Below are 22,383 nucleotides of genomic sequence, written 5' to 3' on the forward strand. Positions count from 1 at the left end.
TTTTGTGAGTTTCGAATCTCGCTCCTCTGAGGACTCTACTGGAGGCTGGAGGGTTCGCAAGTCACTGCCCTAGACCTCCGCTCTCCTGTCGACTCGTCATGACCTAGGTAAAATGATCAGCTGTAGAAATATTTAATATACAAAGTACCCGCCGCTTGAAGGAAATATTTAGATAGGATTTATCGGCTTAACCCCTGCAATCATTGCTGTTATCCATAGTCATTGTAACAGGCTTATTAATCGGCAGGAGGCTGCCACATATTGCGATGAAATGAAATAAACGTAATGAAATATGAGACGTGCCAGTCCGTCAATGGACTGATGCTCTGTTGACAAGTTCAATTGCTTACATTTACCAACATAAAATGATGGGAAACATAGAACATGTTAAAATTATTTCAAGTTGTGTTAGATCCATTTAGAAGCTTCAATTCGTTGCTAAAAATTTCCAGAAATTTTCACAGTGTTGTTAGTCCCGTTGTACTAAAGGTGCACCAAAATGATGTCGAGATCTCCAGTCATCCCATGAAAAGGCTTTGTATTCGACATTGTTATCGATCAGCCCTCTCAGTCTAAACATAGACGTAAAGTACATCAAGGTTATCCCCAATTGTCCTACAAACCACTAGGAATGATGGGTAACCGACTGCATTAAAACTCATTCGTACTGAACTGATGGAAATTGCTTCACGGTTTTATAATTATGATTATTTTATATCGTTTCTCCCGTACCCTATTCCTTGGAGTGCCTCACTTTTGCGCAATTATTTTCCATTTAGTACGTCATCAACGGAAAAATGCAAATATGCTCGTGTTTATTTAAAAAATTCTGACTGAAAATTGGGGTACCAGCTGCGTAATTCTACCTTCCTCAGCATCTTTGAAAGTTTTCGCAAAAGTTTTGGCACGCGAAGATATTCGCTCTTTCTTTAGCATACAACTCACCTCAAACCCAGACAAGCTCCCCTAACTGTAACGCATTCACTAGTCCACCTCTGTTAGTCGCTTGTACCCACCCACACCCAGTTGCCCTTTCTCACTCATTCATTCATTCTGCCCATATCACTGTCACTGTCTTTGTGTCCCTGGATTTGTCTCTTTCGTTCTGTCCTACTATTACTGTCGCCTCTCACTATCACCGTCTCCCTCTTGCTCCCTTTTACTCGTAATATCTCATTCCTTCTTCCTACTGCTGCTGTCTCTTTTCCCTATCACTCTCTCTTCTTCGTTGTCGTTGTCATGTACTCTGTCTGTCTGTCATTATCGCTGGCTCTCACCCACTTCCAACATCTCTTTATTCCTCTGTCCCCCCCCCCCCCCCCCTGGATACTGTTTCCTTCACGCTTCCCCGTTTTATCTCTGTCAACTATGTCCCATTGTGTCCCTCTGTCTCACACTGCGATTGGCTCCTTCGCTCTTTCTGTAACACAACCTCCACTATCTTCCACTATTTATTACCTTTCCTTCCCTTTGCCACTGTCCCTGTCTTCTTCCATCTCAGCACAAAAAAACACGAACGTATTCGAATGCCAACACATTTTGAAAACATTTTTAAAAGTACTGAGGAAGGTATAATGAGGCACGAACATGAAACTTTCCTGGCAGATTAAAACTGTGTGCCGGACCGAGACTCGAACTCGGGACCTTTGCCTTTCGCGGGCAAGTGTTCTACCAACTGAGCTACCCAAACGCGACTCACACCCCGTCCTCACAGCTTTAATTCCGTCACTACCTCGACTCCTACCTTCCAAACTTCACAGAAGCTCTCCAGATGTAGAGTGAAAATTTCATTCTAGAAACACGAACATGCTTGCATTTTTTTAGCTCCGATCGGAGCATTATTCCGGTGGTTCCATTCCCTTACCTGCTGCAGCAGGGTCTTAACTTATGCGACTCTGAATACGAAAAACTAATTTAACACCTCATTCCGCATTTTACCTACAAAAAAAAATTTGCACGTGCTTTAGTGCTACATAGGACTCCCAGACAATAATGGAGACACTTTACAGTATATTTCTCTGTGCTGCGTATCTCTATAGAGGTTTTTGCCTCACACGGGATTTTATGTGGGTATTTTAAGTGTATAAGTAGTGTAAATTTGAACTTGTGTATCTTGGAAACATAGAGAGGTATTAAGAAAATTTTCAACGTTATTCAAGATCCGAATCTTAGCAATATATCGCAAAAGTTACAGCCATTTACTGTGGATAGCCGTCTCGGAATCCGCGGGTGGGTCGCAGCGGGAAGAAGACGTCTCTGCTCTGGGCCCAGGAAACAGGAACGCGATGTCCGATGCCAGAACTACCCTACCAACATGCATCATAAAGGAAACAGTAAGCCACCCAAATAAGGCTGCAAACTACAACATATGAGATGTAGAAAATAGTAACTTATTGTGGAAATGGCTACATACATAAAAGTCATGAGCTTGACGCTCCTTAATAACACATGAAAATTAATGACGTAAATTAGATCCACCTTCAAATCCAAATACCAGGCTACACCCTCTTTTCACAGTGCATTGCCTTCGGCATAGACTATATTCCAGTCTCAATTACACCAGCTCAGTTTACAGCAGGGAGTATTCATACACTTGTAATAAATATTATTTGGAACAAACAGATTAAAATCAGTTACACTGACCACTTCCGTTTACAGTGACCTCGATGTCGACGGGACGCTAAACTGTAATCTTGCTTCACGCCTTTCCTATCCTGCCGTGTCCCAGTCCACGTTCACTACATCTTGTACAAAGCATTTAATTTCAGGTCCTTTGTTTCCATGAACTGAAATAGCGTGATAAGATTCCTCCAACATAGACAATCATACATAAATTATATACTTACCAACAGAAGTAGCAAATTGTGACGAGAGATTTCAGACACGCGGTATGATAATAAGGTTGCCATATTACGCTCGGTATATGCAAATGTAAAAAAAATTGCTGGAGGCATATTCCGTCTTTGCAACTAAGTGAGAGGTAAAAAACAGGCTGCCTTTCATTTAGTTGCAGAAACGAAATGAATTTTGAAGCATCGAAGGAAAACGGAGAAATTGAAGATGTGAAAATGTTTAACTGCCCACACATTTAACAATGTAATTTAATTTTATTTCAAATGTTTATAAAAGCGATAATAACATGACCTTTGCTTAATTAATACATCCCACACCCACAAATTAAACTGTGTCAGGTATGTTACAAAAACAGGTACTTGATGACATTTTTCCATTAAAATATATTTTTCCCTCGAATTACCTGCCCCGGAAGTTTTGTTCATCATCAGATGGATGATTTTTATTTACAGCGTCAACTGTATCTTATAATATAAACACGCACCCCTCATAATATTATCTAACAACAAAGTAGGTCTTTTCCTTTGAATAATTCTGAGTACTATCACACCGCCTACCCCTTTAGGTAACTAACATGTGTCGGTATGTAGATGCCCAGTGAAGGCGGTAAAGTACCATTTTTACGCAAGAACTTTTTATTACCGGTGAGTTATGGCCCTACGGACTTCAAAAAATGGTTCAAATGGCTCTGAGCACTATGATACTTAACATCTGAGGTCATCAGTCCCCTAGAACTTAGAACTACTTAAACCTAACTAACCTAAGGACAGCACACACATCCCTGCCCAAGGCAGGATTCGAACCTGCGACCGTAGCGGTCGCGCGCTTAGAGACTGAAACGCCTAGAACCGCTCGGCCATACCGGCTGGCACTTCAAAAAATTGGGAAATTTGTAGTAAGTCCCTAAGGGACAAAACTGCTGAGGTCATCGGTACCTAACCTTACACGCTACTTAATCTAACTTAAACTAACTTACGCTAAAGGCAACACACACACCCATGCCCGAGGGAGGACTCGAACCTCCGATGGGGGGAACCGCGCGATCCGTGGTAAGGGCCCTAGACCACGCGGCTACCCTGCGCAGCAGATATCAAAAGGGTGGTGGGATAGTGACACTGTAATTTAATTTTGTGACCAGGTGAGATACGTATGTAAAGTCAAAGTTACCATCAGTTTTGTTGTTTATTATAAATCCTCACCCAAAACGAGTGCACTAGTTGCACTGAAGTGTAACACGAACATATTCAGTGACAAATTATCGTAAGAATATGAAACAGTTAAAAGAAACTAAGGTTGGCTGAGATTCAGCACAAGGAACCGATAGTAGCATTATTAGCTCACTGATCCGTTTCCGCGATCTGACTAGACTGACTACCTAAATTTGAGTTCATACAATTAAGCGTGCCAGAAGGGCATCTTCCTTCTACTCATTAAAACTGTAACGTTTACTGCGTACATGCGACGTACACACGCCGAAGCCGACTAGAGGTCTTACCATTTTTTTGACAATGTCGTTTTGTTGCCTACGTGTATTGCGGTTGCTGGCCACTGTGTTGGATGATGCCTGTGAATCCCGAAAAGGTGTCTAACGTAAACTTTACATCACTCTCCAGTTGGAGCTGCAAAGTGAAATCACCAAACCTCATACCGTATTCTGAGAGCAGAATTTGAAGTGATTCTTTCGTAAGCAGTGGATGAAGTGCCACTTTAGCTCCTCCTGTCTTTTCACGTAACATTCGCATCATCTTTGATACCCAAACCTATCCTCTGACGAGCAGTCATCCAATGATAAGTGTCAATTCTCCTGCAGCACCTCCCCGCCTCTCAATAATTTTCGAAGACTATTATGTCAGACCAGGCTGACAAATTAAATTTCCGCATTTTCGGGCCCAAAGAAACGAATGTGTTTTGGTTATGTCGCGTCAGTGCCTCAAAGACGCGCGTTAGTATGTTGTTTTCTACGATCCTCCTAAAATTCTTATCTACTTTACATATGTGAGAGGCCAGCTACTGGTAGTTTTGGATCGAGAAAGTTGCAGTGTCACACTTAAAGAATCCTCGCAACTCGCCTGCCGGGTTCTGCAAAGAGTACACTTCATGTATTGGCAATCACTATCGAATAATCTTTAACGAAAATAAGGGAGACGATATGTATCCATAATGTGTAAGTCGGCGAAACTGACAGTTTCAACTATATAGCCACAAACAAGTAAGTTTGAATGTTAAACTTTTAACTGGTGAAACTGCTGAACATGATGCGATCAAAGGAAGGAAAGTAGTAAAAAGACTTTACTTATTTCTGTCATCTCGCCTGAGAAGCTTTTTGAATGAAATTAGCAGTTATCCCGTTAAGTTCAAGGTAGGTTAAGTAGGGAATCAAATTAAATGTCCCGAAGTAGTCAAAGAAATTTCTAAAATGGAGTTGTAGCTACGAACCGCATTGGACTAAAAGAAGAAAATAGAATATTTTGCCTGAAAGGTGTGTATTTAAAAAAAATCCTAACATACATAACACATATTTACGGAAAAACTAATAATAATATCCCCTCCACAGCTGCTTACGGAAATGCCCCTAAAGGACCTGCAATAAGTGAAAAATTTTACATATATGCTCATTTAGAATATATAATGTTTTAAATGTATACATAAAGAAGTGACTAAGATAATTCATGTTCATTTGTAGCGTAACATAAGGAAAAATATGGTTTCCAGTTCTTACTTGCACAGATCACGTTATTGCTCTGAAGAGGTGACAAACTCATCAGATGTCTCATAGTGCTCACATTGTGTCATATTGTTAATATTTATACGTCAGTGTCCGCCCCCGGTAGCTGAGTGGTCAGCGCGACAGACTGTCAATCCAAAGGGACCGGGTTCGATTCCCGGCTGGGTCGGAGATTTTCTCCGCTCAGGGACTGGGTGTTGTGTTGTCCTAATCATCAGCATTTCATCCCCCATCGACGCGCAAGTCGCCGAAGTGGCGTCAAATCGAAAGACTTGCACCAGGCGAACGGTCTACCCGACGGGAGGCCCTCGTCACACGACATTTTATTTCATTTATACGTCAGTTTGTTTTTGTTGCCATTCATGGAGAGGGGGGAAAGGGGGGGGGACCCACGGAGAGTGGGGTAAGATGGAAGGAGTTGGACAGTGACAAATCATTTAGACTTTTTTCAACTTTTTATGGTTGCTGCTAAGATATTAAGAAGGGGCGTCCGCGAGTAACGCTCATTGCAAGTTAGTTTGAAAGAGAGATATGTTATTTAGGGAAAATTTCGCCAAAGACTGTACATACTAAGAAACAGTAGCAAGTAGTAGCATCATGAACAGGCTTCCGTAGAACGTCCTCAGATTCACGCCTCATGTAATTAGTGTTATTTGCTTTTTGACGTAGGCTTACATGTAATCTCAAAATATGATACCGTGTCAGATTATGAAATGAAAGTGAACACAATGTTTTATTTTCCAATTAATTTGTTTACTCGTTTCACAGTTCTGAATGATTTGAAACGGGACAGAATGACATAACTTTTATGTTACAGGTAAGTGTTTCACGTAACTAAACATTATTCTTCGAGAAATCTCAAGCATCAAACAGCAAATACGACTGCTCCCTCTCGATGAATTTTCAGAAAACAAATAAAATCTGAAATGCCACTTTTTCTGTTTACTTCTCTGAAGAACTTCTCCAAATTACTCTGCATCATTTGCTTTGAATGATATTCCTGACTATAACAGCGCAGAGACTCATTCACAAACAATCCTAGAGTTAACCATTAGCACGGAGGCAGGCGTGAACTGGCCGCTGGGAGGAAACGCCTGTTGAAACCAATTGCAGCCAATTTAGTGGTGGCCAGAACTCTGGTTCTTAAGCAGGCAGGTACTGCCTTGTGCTGGGGCACACCTGGGACCCGTGCCTTCTTACTCACAAACATCATGAGATAAACTGTTTATCGGACCCCATACCTCAATGGCACTGAACCTTCTGTTCAAATCTCTGAAATCTTTTTTTCTCTCTTTCTCTCTCTCTCTCTCTCTCTCTCTCTCTCTCTCTCTCTCTCTCTCTCTCTCTCTCTCTCTCTCTGTCAGTCTCTCTCTAATTAGTCAGGTTATGATGCTTCCATACCATTAGCCATATTATTGCTTTATACGTGACGGTAGAGATCTAAGCAACGACTTGTAATCTTGAATTAGTGGTATAGTGTCGCCGTTATTAATAACTGGAATACTCTTCACGTTACTACTGCTTCCAACAGTAGCCAATTTATTCATATGTCTTTTTATTCTACGCATTTCAGGAGTCTGTCATTAAGTCACTGACGACAGCAAAGAAGTTGGGAAACATATTTGGTTACAAATACAGGAAGAGGCAGCAAAGTCAGGTGTCCCAAAATACATCTAGAACGAAAGAAAACGTAGAGGTTCGGTTTTTTTCAGGTAACAGAGAACATATGACACACAAGTAATATTTAACGATTATAGCCGCAGAGTTTTGACACGCCTTTTTTTTTACGGAGATGTATTCTATTTTCTGTGGCTTCAGTTGCATAATGTGAGGATCTTTATCAAGTACAAAGGGCAGCCAAAAAACCGAGACATATGGAAGACAAGTAAGTAAATTATTTATTATTCCAAAAGCATTCGCGGCGAATGCCGTATCTGTTAATATATGTATCCCATTACGAGACAAGGGAGTCATTGCCTTCTTGGAAAAGTGTTTGCTGTTGGTTACGGAAACCACGATTCACACCCAGACGTAGACGTGCACCTTTTAGTCCGAAGCAAATGACAGGCATTAATGTCTTCCTTCGAGGATCAAAAAGCATGGAAATTGCACGGAGACAGCTCCGGACTATATGGAGGATGTATAAGGGCTTCTCAGAGTATTAGAAACAACTTCGGCAAAATGTTGGCCCGACCACAACGAATAAGCTATCTAGGGCTAAACATACTGACGTTTGTTTCCACGCACAGTGAGAGTAGGTCTAAATTCCCCCTTAGCAACTGCGTGGTTCCCTAGACGTGGTGCCTAAACCTAGCTGGATGATACGCGCTAGTAGCGCACATGAAACCGACAGATATTAATGAATGCTCCTGCACCTGTTTCGTATACGAAATAATTATTAGTCACACGTCATTGCGGAAACACGATAGAATGTAAATATTCCAGGCGATGCTCAGTCAATTCGCCAGTTACTACAGGAACAATCGAACAATTGAGGAAACGTCTCCAAGCACTTCCTGTTCATGGGAGCAGACTAAACAAAATGCAACTACCCTCGGCTGCCCCATGAGAGCGCGACCGAACCTGTCGCAACGATATCTACTTATGTGACTATTTATTTATTCGGTACTTTATTTAGATCTGTTATATATATACAAGAACAGACCACATGTTGACCATGAGTTGGCATGAATATAGCACATAATATTTTAACACAGTTTTAGATGTGGTGGTATAACCAAGCTTTCTGATGTTTAAGAGGAAAAACTCTACATAAAATATCTGCAAAAAAATATTAATGAAAGAAAGTCTACAGACTACCGTTTGCCCATCTTACGCGTAGGTATATCCGCATGCTACTTGTCTACTGACTTTGCTGCATTCCTGGATTACAAATGTTGTAATTTATAATTCTGGGTTGCACTACTATACAACCCTACACTACATTGCATTACACTACTGTAGTTCGTTCGAGAACCAAGCTAGATTTTTCATACGACTGGATAGTTAGCCCCCTGGCGCTGAGGTACAACTCAGAATTCACAGGGCCACCTGAGATGTAGAGATATGGTGACGGCTATCAGTGTCTCAGGATATTCTTCCTGGTCCTCCTCGAGGTTAATTAGCTTCCGAAGGTCATTGTAGATGGATGTTTTGCAGTGGAGCGTCTCGTTGACTTGACCTGTGGCCTCTTCGAAGTTGTCCCTCAGTCATGTAGGCTTGCAGTTCATAAGCTGGTATTTTAGCTGTCAGGGAGTTCAGCTTATGCCATAGTTCTTCATTCCCTGTTGTATTGTAAACTGTTGCATTACTAAAGACGTTCCTGTTCTTATCTGTGATATCTTGTGTAATGGCACACTCCCAGATGACGAAGTCCAGGGTGCGGATTGCCCCACATTGACAAGTTCCTGTAGTGCGCTGTCGTACTTTCAGTAAGTGACTGAACCATGTCCTGTGGTCGGAAGTATGACGTTCTGGTAGTTTCTATTTTGTCAGGAACGAACTGGTTAAGTTCTCCATCCTGTTTCTCCCGTGTCCCACGTTTATTGCCATTCTCTGTAAATACATGCTTTTATTTCCTTATCCGAAGTAGCTCATGTGCCCAGTATTTCCTTTACCTTACCATATTCGCCATGTTTGAACCAATATTATGCACCTCTCTTCCTTACCTCTAGGTCTAGATGTACCAAGCCTCAAATGGTTCAAATGGCTCTGAGCACTATGGGACTCAACTGCTGTGGTTATAAGTCCCCTAGAACTTAGAACTACTTAAACCTAACTAACCTAAGGACAGCACACAACACCCAGCCATCACGAGGCAGAGAAAATCCCTGACCCCGCCGGGAATCGAACCCGGGAACCCGGGCGTGGGAAGCGAGAACGCTACCGCACGACCACGAGATGCGGGCACCAAGCCTCAATCGGTATCCTTGTATACGCCCAGGAGCACACTTCCCTGTGCCCGCCGTTGGTCCTGTGCTGCACTTAAATTTCTGGCTCTGTGACTTTTAGCCCACAATAACAATTAAGATTGCGTTGTGGAATGTACTAACTGCACTTAGTGGCAGCTGAAAACCTCTTTGGCCAATTGTTGCTATCTTGCTTAGAATTTTAATGCCTCTCTGGCAGACGAGTGTATAAGTGCATGATAGTTTCTCTTTTCATCGACATTTACACCGAGGTACCTATAAACTTCTTTTGTCTTCACAGTCTGGTCATTTATTATGATTGTGAGGTAACTCTATCTTCGAATTCTTTTCTCTTGACTAGCTGGTCATTTATTGCGATTGGAGGTTACTCTATCTTGATGAAGTTAGTTTTAGCAACATAAAAAGTTTTGTATACTACCATCTTCAGTTTGTTTTCTACACCCAAATTCCATAGTTTGTCAAGAACCACCCAACCATTGTCTTCTAATTTAGCCCTTTTGTTGGCAGATAGCGTAATTAGTAGATTACCAGCGAAGGCGATACAACCTCTAGTGTTTTTTATACTCTGAAACTGTTTCAGTAATGGCTCTGTGCCAGCATCCCAGAACTCTGGGCCTGTGGGCAGCCTTTCTGACGTCTTTCACAATGTTCTTTCCGGGATGTTCTAGCCGCACTTGCCTGTCTATACTGTTGTAGAAAACTGGGGTAGTCCATCTGTTTCAGTCTTTTGTGCGGGGCAGGCCACTACAAATTATTAACCGCCCTAGCTGTATCAGTCATTATGACTATAACATACTTGTCTGTGAGGTGTTCACAATTTTCATAGAAAGATTTATCGCATCCTCGGTGGATTTGCCTTTCCTGAAACCTTGCTGCAGGCTCTCATGCCTCTTACGTCTGTGGTCCCTCAGTGGGCGGCACAGAATGTTTTTATATACTTTGGCTAGAGCATTTACTAAACAAATATGCCTCTAAGATTACGGATCCCTTTGGTCTTTGTCTTCCCTTTTTTTTTAAGTATAATATTCGAAATTTTCCAGATTCTGGACTCATGTCCTTTCAAAAGTGATTCTTCAATAGTCGTAACAATGTTATATAAGACACAATTTGGTCCACTACCTTATGCAACACTTCAGCCGTTATTCTATGAATCCCTCTCTTTTCTCCTTCTTCTTCAACATCATTATTGCTAACCTCACTACCTCCTGGGCAAATGGAGTAACAATACTGTCATTAATATGCTGTATTAGTAATTCAGAGCGAAGATGCTGATGATACTCTACGTCTTCCATCGTTGTATCGTACAGAAACTGAGTTCTGAGTAGGTACTGCACTTATATCTCCCAGTCTATCGTCATCGTACCATGGAGTGGGTAACTGAACCTCGTTTGTTGCAAGTTTGTATGGAAAATCCCGAACATTTGTTACCATTTGGTCGTTAACAAGCGCCTCCCACTTTTCTACCGTTGTCTGTTGTAATAGTTCTTTATATTGTTATCCGATAGAAACTCAGCCTTCTTTGTCATTCAGTTTCCCCTAAGGATCTCTGGTAATAACTACTTTTACTTTGCGTTTTAAAAAGACTGTAGGGCGAGACTCCGCGGAATTTTGAAGTCTTTTGACGTCATAACAAACGTTGGACTGCCTTGGCTTGCACCGTCTGCACCAATCGAACCAATTCGTTGGTTTTGGCGTCACCATCAAATACCCTTTCTCGCAGTGGGTATATCTTGAATTTTACCAGTTCGCTTTGTGTATATTGTACAATCGGTCTGGCTTGCTGTTGGTGGCTAAGTCATTATCTGCGCCTGTAACTGTGAAGTAAATGATACTAGGGTCACTAATTGTAAGTTCATCACAGACATTCCAGTTTTCTGTGTGGTCACTGATCCTCGAGTTTGCGAGGATGATGTGCGTAGCTGTCGCTGCACCTGCAGAATTTTGGAAAGTAGGCGGGTTGAGAGTACCACTCACGACATGCAGGCCGAGTTCTTGTATAGCGTCCTGAAGGCAAAGTCCTCGTTCATGAGTTACTTTCCTATGCCTCAATGTTGATTTCACAGTTGCGTCCATTACTAGAACGTGTCATGTCGACCCTATATTGCTGCTGTTTTCAACTTTTCTATGTGTACATCTTCTGCATGTCTCATCTGAAGAAAAGACAGAAATGGCTGAACAGTGGGAACAGGAATTAACAGACCTATCAAAAACGGATGCAGATATTTGCGGTCATTTCCAAACAAATCGCGAAGGGTAATTTTAATAACGTGAAATTATAGTTCTTACAAAAAGTGGTTTATCATCTTGTCGCAGAAATAATGTAATTTGGTCAACGCGTTCTAATAAAGAATGGTGTTGTGTATCACAGATTTGCTTTACTAAAAGGTTCATGCGTCCCAGCAGGCAGATTGTATACCCACGCTAAAGTCTCTCCTTTCTTTCACAACTATGTCATACATTTTTTTAGGCGTATAATATTACATTGGTGTTCCATTTGGTGAGTCAGATCTGAATCCAGCAATAAGCAAGGCCCTTTTCATTTTGTAACAAACATGACAGTTCAGGGCAAAACAACAATGCGATGGTAGTGAGGTATAGGAAGTGTATGTGATACCATGTCTGTCTTCCCACATTTTCTTCACCGATAAATAGAAAGAGACGGCATAACCTACCCTCGCAACATCTGCAAGTTGGTAGGTTCTAATCCAGTTTCTAATCAGTGTTCGGTGAAGACCAGTACAACACACTGAATCAATGCACGCTAACCAGACGACTGGATTGATAACATGTATACTAGCATTTTACCCGCAGTTTCGTCCTCGTATGTGTGCAGCACGTACACTGCATGAAATTCCTCCTACCCCTTTCTCTGGCAATTTATTCCACCTACCTCTCCTCCCATATTTCTGCTTCCCACTGTCTATTTCCATGTCATTCTTTCCCCTTTCTCTGTCCATATCTCCTCCTCGTCCGTCCTCTCATTGTGGCCAAATCTTCCACTTCTATTTGTCCACTGACGCTCTCTGAAATGGAAGGAAGACAAGGCTTTCTCATCAGATGACCATAGGGTAATATGAATATCAGCAGAAAATGGTAAAACGGGGGTAATATTGGTTGTGAATAGAAAGGTAACGCAGACAGTGGTTTACTGTCAAGTGTTCAGCGATAGGGTTGTTCTAATCAGAATCGACAAGAAACCAACGTGATAATAATAGTTCAGGCATACATGCCGACGTCCCAAGCCGAAGATGAAGAAATAGAGAAAGCATATGATGTTACTGAACGGGCAATTCAACAGGTAATGGGAGATGAAAATCTAATAAAAAAATGGTTCAAATGGCTCTGAGCACTATGGGACTTAACATCTATGGTCATCAGTCCCCTAGAACTTAGAACTACTTAAACCTAACTAACCTAAGGACGTCACACAACACCCAGTCATCACGAGGCAGAGAAAATGCCTGACCCCGCCGGGAATCAAACACGGGAACCCGGGCGTGGGAAGCAAGAACGCCACCGCACGACCACGAGCTGCGGACGAAAATCTAATAGCGATGGTAGACTGTGACTCTATTACGGAATCATATGAGCTTGATAGTAAGAATGAGAGGGCAGAAAAACTGAGTTCTGCAAAAAAATTTCGTCTTGTAATAGGTAATACTCTATTCCAGAATCACAAGAGGAGGATGTATACCTGGAAAAGGCAGGAACCTACCTAAAGATTCCATTTAGTTACGTCATGGACAGGCGGCGATTCCGAAATCTGATGCTGGCTTTTAAGCGGACCCTGGGAAGATATAGATTTAGTTCACAGATTAGTAATGATGAACAACAGGCTGAAGGTTAAGACGCTAATCAGGAAAATTGCATAAAAAATGGCATACGGAAGTAGTTACAAAGACATAAACTTGAGGTTCCCTGAGGCTGTAGGTGCTGCTATAATGTAGAGCTCAGTAGGGAGCTCATCTGGACAAGAATGGACATCTCTCAGAAGGACTACCATAGAAGATGGAAAGAAAAACATAGGTACAAAGAAGGTGACTTCGAAAAAAAACTTCAGTTGATCGACGAAAGAAGAAAGTGCAAAACTGTTCAGGGAATTTCAGAAATAGAGAAATGCACCGAAGAGCCAAAGAAGCTGGTACACCTGGCTAATATCATGTAGGGCCCCTCGAGCATGCAGAAGTGTCGCAACACAACGTGGCATGGACTCCAATAATGTGTGAAGTAGTGCTGTTTAAACTCAGAAGTGTGTTCCTGGAGCCACTCTGTAGCAATTCAGGACGTGTGGGGTACCGCATTGTCCTGCTGGAATTGCCCAAGTCCGTCGGAATGCACAATGGGCATGAATGGATGCAGTTGATCATACAGGATGCTTAGGTAAGTGTCACCTGTCAGAGTCCTATCTAGATGTATCAGGGGTCCCCTGTTACTCCAACTGGACACGCCCCACACCATTACACAGCCTCCACCACCTTGAACAACCCCTGCTGAAATGCAGGGTCCCTGGATTCATAAGGTTGTCTTCAAACCCCTACATGTCCATCCCCTCGCTACAATCTGAAACGAGACTAGTCCGACCAGGCAACATGTTTCCAGTCGTCAAAAGTCCAACGTCGGCGTTGACGGGTACAAGCGAAGCTGTCGTGCTGTCTTCGGGGTACACGAGTGGGCCTTCGACTCTGAAAGCCCACATCCATGACGTTTCGTTGAATGTTTCGCGCTGACGCTTGTTGATGGCCCAGCACTGAAATCTGCTGCAATTTGTGGAAGGGCTGCACTTCTGTCACGTTGAAAGACTCTCTTCAGTCTGAAACGTCCCCTTTGAACAATTATACATGACTGTGCTTAAACTGACACACAATATTTTTTAGCGCATCGCAATCTGACTTTCAATAATCCCTACAGAAGAATGGTCCTGACTAACATTAACCTATACCTTTCACAAATCACTTACCTCACAAAAATCTTCGTTACTCGAACTACTGCAATACAGCGAGCGCCACTACTGCCAGCTAAATAAAAGATTCAAACTACGGAAGGCACTAACTACTGATAGACATAGTTAGCAAATGAAAGATTTTAATAGAGAACAAACAATGTACTTACCTTAATAGTCATCAAAAGTCATAATATATATAGCAGTTCATAACATCCAGTCTTACAAATTTCAAAACTCCGCCATTTCTCTCCCCACATCCACCACTGCTGGCGGCTCACCTCCAACTGCGCAACGCTATGCGCTGTTAACAGCCAACAGCCCAACACTACAATGGCGAATATTACAACAATGCAAACTAGCCACAGACTGCACACAGCACAGCCAGTGATTTTCATACAGAGCGCTACGTGGCGTTACCAATAAGAAAACCTAAACAGCCTACTTAAAAGTCGTCGTTGGTCCCGTTTTTGCTGGATCTTTTTCCGGCCTCAGCGATGTCGGCGATTTGACGTTTTACCGCACTGCTGGTTCACTCGTGAAATGTTCGTACGAGAAACTCCGTACGTCGTCTCTACCTCGGAGATGCTGTGTCCCAACTCTCATTCGCCGACTATAAAACCACTTTCAAACGCACTTAAATCTTGATAACCGGCCATTGCAGCAGCAGTCACCCATCTAACAACTGCGCCAGACACTAGTTTTATGTAGGCGTTGTCAACCGCAGCGCCGTATTCTGCCTGTTTATATACACTATGTGATCAAAAGTATCCGGACACCTGGCTGAAAATGCCTTACAAGTTCGTGGCGCCCTACATAGGTAATGCTGGACTTCAATACTGTGTTGGCCCACTCTTAGCCTTCATGACAGCTTCCACTCTCGCAGGCATACGTTCAATCAGGCGCTGGAGTGTTTCTTGTGGAATGGCAGCCCATTCTTCACGGAGTGCTGCACTGAGGAGTTCTTCACGGACTGCTGCACTGAGGAGAGGTATCGATGTCGGTCGGTGTGGCCTGGTACGAAGTCGGTGTTCCAAAACATCCGAAAGGTGTTCTATAGGACCCAGGTCGGGACTCTGTGCAGGCCAGTGCATTACAGGGATGTTATTTTCGTGCAACAACTCTGTCAGAGGCCGTGCATCATGAACAGGTGCTCGATCGTGTTGAAAGATGCTGTCGCCATCCCCGAAAATCTCTTCAACAGTGGGAAACAAGGAGGTGCTTAAGACATCATTGTAGGCCTGTGCTGTGATAGTGCCACGTAAAACAACAAAGGGTGCAAGCCCCCTCTATGAAAAACACGACTACACCAAAACACCACCGCCTTCGAATTTTACTGTTGGCACTACACAGGCTGGTATATTACGTTCACCGGGCATTCACCATACCCAAACCCTGCCATCGGATCGCCACATTGTGTACCGTGATTGGTTACTCCACACAACGTTTTTCCTCTGTTTTGCGAGTGTTTACGCTCCTTACACCAAACGAGGCGTCGTTTGGCATTTACCTCTGTAATGGGTGTCTTATGAGCAGCCGCTCGTCCATGGAATCCAAGTTTTCTCACCTCCCGAATAACTGTCATAGTACTTGCAGTGGATCCTGATGCAGTTTGTAATTCCTGTGTGATGGTCTGGATAGATATCTGCCTATTACACGTTACGACCCTCTTCAATTGTATGCGGTTTCTGTCAGTCATCAGACGAGGTCAGTCTGTACGCTTTTGTGCTGCATGTGTCCCTTCACGTTTACACTTCACTATGACATCGGAAATACTGGACCTAGGGATGTTTAGGAGTGTGGAAAACTCGGTTACAGACGTATGACACAAGTGACACCCCATCACAAGACCACTTTCGAAGTCCATGAGTTCCGCGGAGAGCCCCGTTTTGTTCTCTCGCGATGTCTGAAGACTACTGAGTTCTGTGATATGGAATACCTGGCAGCACAATGCACCTAACATAAAAATCATATGTTTTTTGTGGTGTCCGGCTACTTTTGATCACATAGTGTATCTCTATATTTGAATACGTATGCTTACACCAGTCTCTTTCGTGCTTCAGTGTATAAGTCACTTAAGGATGAAATATATAGTACGTGCGGGGAAGCTAAGGTGAAATAGCTGCTCGAAAAATGTGAAGCAATCGAAAAAGAAATGATAGTTGGGAGGACTGGCTCAGCATACAGAAAAGCGCGGTAACTTCAAGATTGCAGTGTGGGCCTCACTGTTAACTGTAGAGAAAAGGACGTGTAGGTGGATGGAATACATTTTAGGCCTGAGTGAAGGGGACGACTTGTCTCATGACGCGATAGAAGAATAAACAGCAGTCGACTGGGAAGAGACAGGGGATCAAATATTAGCATCAGTATTTATCGGAGCATTGGAAGACATGAGATCAAACAAGGCAGAAGTGTCCTCCAGCGGAATTTCGAAAATCATTGAGAGAAATGGTAAGTGTATAATATATGAGACCAGCAATCTACCACCAGACCTTCCGAAAAACATCATTCACACAATTTCGAAGACAGTAAGACCGAGAAGTGCGAGAATTATCGTGCAATCAACTTAACAGCTCATTCATCCAATTTGCTGACAAGAATAAATTAGAGAAGAACAGATAGTAAAATTCAAAATAAAATGGCAATCAGTTTGGCTTTAGGAAAGGTAAATGCACCAGAGGTGGTTCTGACGTAGTGGTTGATAATGGAAGCAAAACTAAAGAAAAATCAAGACACGTGCATAAAATTCGTTGTCCTAGAAAAAGCGTTCGCCCCCACTGTTCAATCTATACATTGAAGAAGCAATGACGGAAAGAAATGTTCAAGAAGTGCATTGAAATTGAAGGTGTAAGGGTAGCAATGAATTGTTGATAGCACTGCTGTCCCCCGGCAAGTGAAATAGAATTATATGACTTGTTGAGTGCAATGAACAGTCGTAAGTACAGAATATGATTGGACAGTAAATCGAAGAAGGACGAAAGCAATGAGAAACAGCAGAAATGGTGAAAAAGTATGAATCGTTTTATTATTATTTTTATACTTATTCTTTCAGTAGCCGCGCGGGATTAGCCGAGCGGTCTGAGGGCGCTGCAGTCGTGGACTGTGAAGGTGGTCTAAGCGGAGGTTCGAGTCCTCCCTCGGGCATGGGTGTGTGTGTTTGTCCTTAGGATAAGTTAGGTTGAGTAGTGTGTAACCTTAGGGACTGATGACCTTAGCAGTTAAGTCCCCTAAGATTTCACACACATTTGAACATTTTTTTTCTTTCAGTAGGTTTTTTGATTATTGGTCCAGATTTAATTATAATTTTAATAAACAGCGAGAAACTTAACATTATAACTGGGGATCACTAAGTAGACGAAGTTAGGGAATTCTGTTACCTAGGCAGCAAACTAACCCTCGATGTAAGGAGCAAGGCACAGGCACTGAGAACTGGCAAAATGAGCTTTCCTGCACAAGAGAAGTCCCTTATTTGAGGACGAATTTTCTGTGAATGTGCGTCTGGAGCACAGTATTGTATGCTAGTAATATATGGACCATGGAAAAACCGGAACAGATGAGAATGGAAGCTTTTGAGATGTGGTTACAGAAGAACGTTTAAAATTAGATTGACTGATGAAAACATTGAGAGAAGAGACAGGAAGATAGGACATCTGTTAAGAAATCAGGAAATTACTTCGTTTGTACTGTAGGAAGCTGTAGAGAATAAAAACTGCAGAGGAATACTTCCAGCAACTAATTGTGGACATAGGTTGCAATTACTACTCTCAGATGAAAAGGTTTTCAGATGAGAGTAATTCTTGGTGTTCTACATCAAACAAATCTGACAGAGAACCCCTCTCCATCTCACCTGCTTCCTATACCTCCCTGTCCTCCACCCTCTCTGACAATATCCCCTCCCCTTCTCTCTGACTATTTCCACCTCCCTTCTCTTTCCACCCCTCTACTATCTCTATTTGTTCCCTCATCGCCCCATCTCTCTGTACTTCTCATCTTTCCCTTTCACTGTGGACCTTCTCCTCCTTCCACTCTCTGTTTGTCTTTCTTTCTTTTTGTCCATTCCCTCTTACCTTCTCTCTCTCACCATCATGTCCCCAGCTCTTGTCATTTCTTCCCTCACTCTTTGTACATATGTTCCTCATCTTTTCTATTCTCATGTCTACCCTAGCTCTGTCTCTCTCTCTCTCTCTCTCTCTCCCTCTCTCTCTCTTTCCAGCTCTCTGTCCTGGTCGCATTTCTCTGTTTTTCCCTCCATCCCCCCTCTCTTTGGTCATCTCTTTTGCCCTCCTCTCTTTATTGATAAACTCTTTCCCATTCGTCTATCGATCTCTTCGTACCCCTTTATCTGGACATCTCCTCCTCTACCTTGTTCCTATCCCCCTCTCTCCATCCATCCCCTTCACATTCTCTATCTCCTGTTCTGCATCTGTCCATGTCTTCCTCCCCCCCCCCTATCTCTCTCTCTACACACATCTCATCCTCCCAGCTCTCTCTCTCTCTCTCTCTCTCTCTCTCTCTCTCTCTCTCTCTCTCTCTCTCTCAACGTCTTCCTCCTTCTGCTCCTCCTCCTCCTCCTCATCCTCTCTGTTCTTCTCCTCCTCTCACTCACCAACAACTCCTCCCCCTATCTCTCATCTTCTCCTCCACTATTCATCTATTCCTCCCTCTCTCTGTCACTCACCTCCTACCACATCTTACATTTCTATCTGCCCACTACCCCTCTCCATGTTACGCCTGCCTCTTACACTTCCCCCTCCTACCCCACTCTTTGTCCATCTCCTCTCACCTCTCTGTCTCTGGCATTCTCTTATTCCTTTCTCACTAGCTCCTATTCACACCTCTCTCCTTGATGTTAGAAATTTGGCCTATGTCATCTTGTATCCTCCTACACTCTCTCAACTTCGACACCTTACCATGCACCGCATCATCATCAGCAAACAACACAGATTCTGGCCAACCTGTCCGCCAAATCATTTATGTATACAGAGAATAACAGTGACTCTGTCACCCTTCCTTGGGGCACCAATGAAGATACCTTTTCATAGAAATTATTAGGAGTGAGGCACTTACAAAAAGTGCACAATTTATACTGCAGTAAAATTAATTTGTAAAAAGATAACATGCAGACATTATTTCATCCGTTATGATAGGTCTTTCCATTCGCTAGAACTTATCCCACCTGCACGAGGCTTGACTTACACACTCCATTCAGCTTTTACACACTGTAGCTATACAAAAATAAGTAGCCTACTTTTGACAGTCGCCAAGGGTTAAGTTTTGTTTTCCCTCAGTGGGTCCCATTTTTATTTCATTGCAAAAACTGAGCAACGAACAGTCTATTGACACACACAGATTTTGGTATACAGATGTGTACTGCATGCGATGCCCTTATAGTATAAGATGGAATCAGATACGCAAGTGTGGAGGTTTGTAGCTTAAGTTCTAATTTACTATATTGGTTCTACTATACTATTTGTAATAGTTAAGAACATCTACCCATACAAAAATTGTGACTCATCAGAGATAATATTTCTGCAAAATTGAACAGCAAAGGAAAATCTATTTGCATATTCATTAACGATAGATATACCACAAGATATAAAGTGAAAATACGTCATGAATGCGCAATGCAAACACTCTGCTATCCTTTACAGGCGAAAGAAGTTCTATGACCTCTCATTGGTGTGTGATGAATCAGAGGAGGGTCTGCTGGACTTCGGTGAAAACTTAACGGATAGAAAGACAGTTGAGTTCCTCAGGCAGGTACGTAAGTTATATCTACAATAAACGTTATTCACTGCACGCTTGGTGTATGACTTTGTGGCTACTTCTACCACCTGCGCAATCAATGAGCTTTCACGACTCACAATATACAATTATTACCGTAATATCTTCTATAAACGCAAATATGTGTTACAAACTACTTTCCAGGTGTCAAATTTCTTTTCATTCCTTTCTCATAAATCCACGCACCTTCTAGCCGACGTAGGTAACGCCTTGTAGCGTGGTAGCGCTCGAACCAGATTTAGGGTGTTTCAAACTTTTTCATCAACACTTTTTCAACAGCAAACAGTAGGATACCGTTATTAAGAGACTCGGTAATTTCGCTGAGTGCGGGTCTATAAGACTGTTTTGGTGGTAGGTCCGATGGCTCAGTCCTTCTTGGAGGCACTCGAGAACATCAAGCTATGTGCTAGCACAAGATGTAACTTTTGTCTTCCCTTTCACTCGTTGCTTACGCAGTTGTATGAAAATGTAGCTTTTTCACATATGTAGCTTTTCCGATTATTCCTTCATGAATAATGTTTATGTACATTCCAAATATAGCAGGTCACACATTGACATTTGATACAAGTAGTACACATAATGACAGAAGGCGGGGATAGGGTCTGTGAAGTTACTCTGCATATATGTTAAAACTTTGGTTGTATAAAACTATACGGGAGCTCCTGAAGTCACTCGATGCGGCGCGTACCAGTACCGTTGACTATATATTTCTTGACTTGTGTAGTTGGAGATTGGAATGATTTTATTAGTTCGTGAGGTGGTCATTTGAATGTGTCAGTGATAAAGCAAAGTTATGAAACGATAAGTCACTGACGATTTGCTGTTCTTGCAAAACATTATATTATCTACAGTCTGAACGTAAACCTTGGAATACGATCATGCTACGGCACACATTAACTGTTTGAGATTGATAGGCAAAACTGCAATAAAATTTTTAAGACTGTTGCAAGAGGAAATGATCCGGTTTCGTACACTTGTAGAATAAAAACGATATCAAAAAACATCGAGATATTGTGGAAGAAGACTTGCGGAACAAACACAGGTAATCCAGTTTCGAAACGCCCTATGAAGAGAAGCACTCTTCACAATGTCGTCAAATTTGAGCAGCATGTTATTGAGTCAGGGGGAAACGCCATGAAAAATAAGAAAAGAAATTAAACCAAAAGATGGCGCTGTAAGCGTCAGAATATGCCCAGCAACAGATACGCGGCACACAGCTGTTCCCCACTTTGCATCCTGGATGTCCACGATGACTCTCTCTATCAAGGATCGCGCGCTGCTGGTAAAGCTCCTTTGCAAGAACAGTGAGTATGCGCCCGTGGCCCTGCAGAAGTTCCGGGCACTCAGCGGTATGAAAAAACGCGTTGATCTGATGTCTGCCAAGGTTCTGGAAGAAATGGTAACAAAATTCGAGATGACAGATTCTTTTGAAGTGCAGTGTGGCAGAGGGGAGAAAGCTGTTCATCCGACAGCACTAAAACCGATGTCATTTTTTCTTTCTATGCGGTTTTTGGCCTCAGGACAATTAAAAACCAATTTTTCTTATCCTATGTGGTACGACCTTGTCGTGGGCGACGGGCTTACCTAACTAACTGTGCCACAACTATTGACTGCCGAACTTGTACAATTATCCACACTGAACAGTACGGATTGTGTAATGTTTAAACTCAAAGCATAGCCGTCGTATTGCGATTCATCCGTCGTCTATAGCCGATCCCATTTACGTTAACGCGTTTACAGCGCTGTCTATTGATAAAATGTTTGTTATTTCATTTCCTTTTTTATAACGTTTCGCCCTGTGTCAAGAATGCGTTGTTCAAATTTGACATCATTTTGATTAGTGGTTCTCTTCCTACACCGTTTTTAAACTAACTCTTGTTATGGACACCGTATCTATGAGGGTTAGTCATAAAGTCTTAATTGGCACTTAAAAAAATTAATTTTCCAGAGTTCTTTTTTTTTTAACATATGTCTGTGATGTTTCTGCACATTGCAATCTCCGCGACCCTGTATCATAGTACGCCGGTACAGGAGGCAAAACAGTATGGTGTTTGTCACTGATACAGTGGAGACGGCCAGTTACATATTAATATGGCTCTTTCCCAAGACAGTGATTAAAACTTTACGAATAACCCTTGCAGAAACGCCACTCA

At 42.4% G+C, this 22,383-nt stretch overlaps 1 protein-coding gene across 1 annotated transcript in view; it reads left to right on the forward strand.

Moving 5' to 3' along the window:
• Nucleotides 1-22,383, forward strand: part of LOC126235361 (pickpocket protein 28-like) — a 174,058-nt gene that overhangs the window by 84,605 nt on the left and 67,070 nt on the right. Inside the window, exon 4 of the mRNA XM_049944083.1 lies at nt 20,098-20,206. Within this exon, the coding sequence (XP_049800040.1) occupies nt 20,098-20,206 (109 nt within the window). The remainder of the gene's footprint in view (nt 1-20,097; nt 20,207-22,383) is intronic.

Source organism: Schistocerca nitens, chromosome 2 (assembly GCF_023898315.1).
Source record: "Schistocerca nitens isolate TAMUIC-IGC-003100 chromosome 2, iqSchNite1.1, whole genome shotgun sequence".
In the NCBI taxonomy this organism is placed as follows: domain Eukaryota; kingdom Metazoa; phylum Arthropoda; class Insecta; order Orthoptera; family Acrididae; genus Schistocerca; species Schistocerca nitens.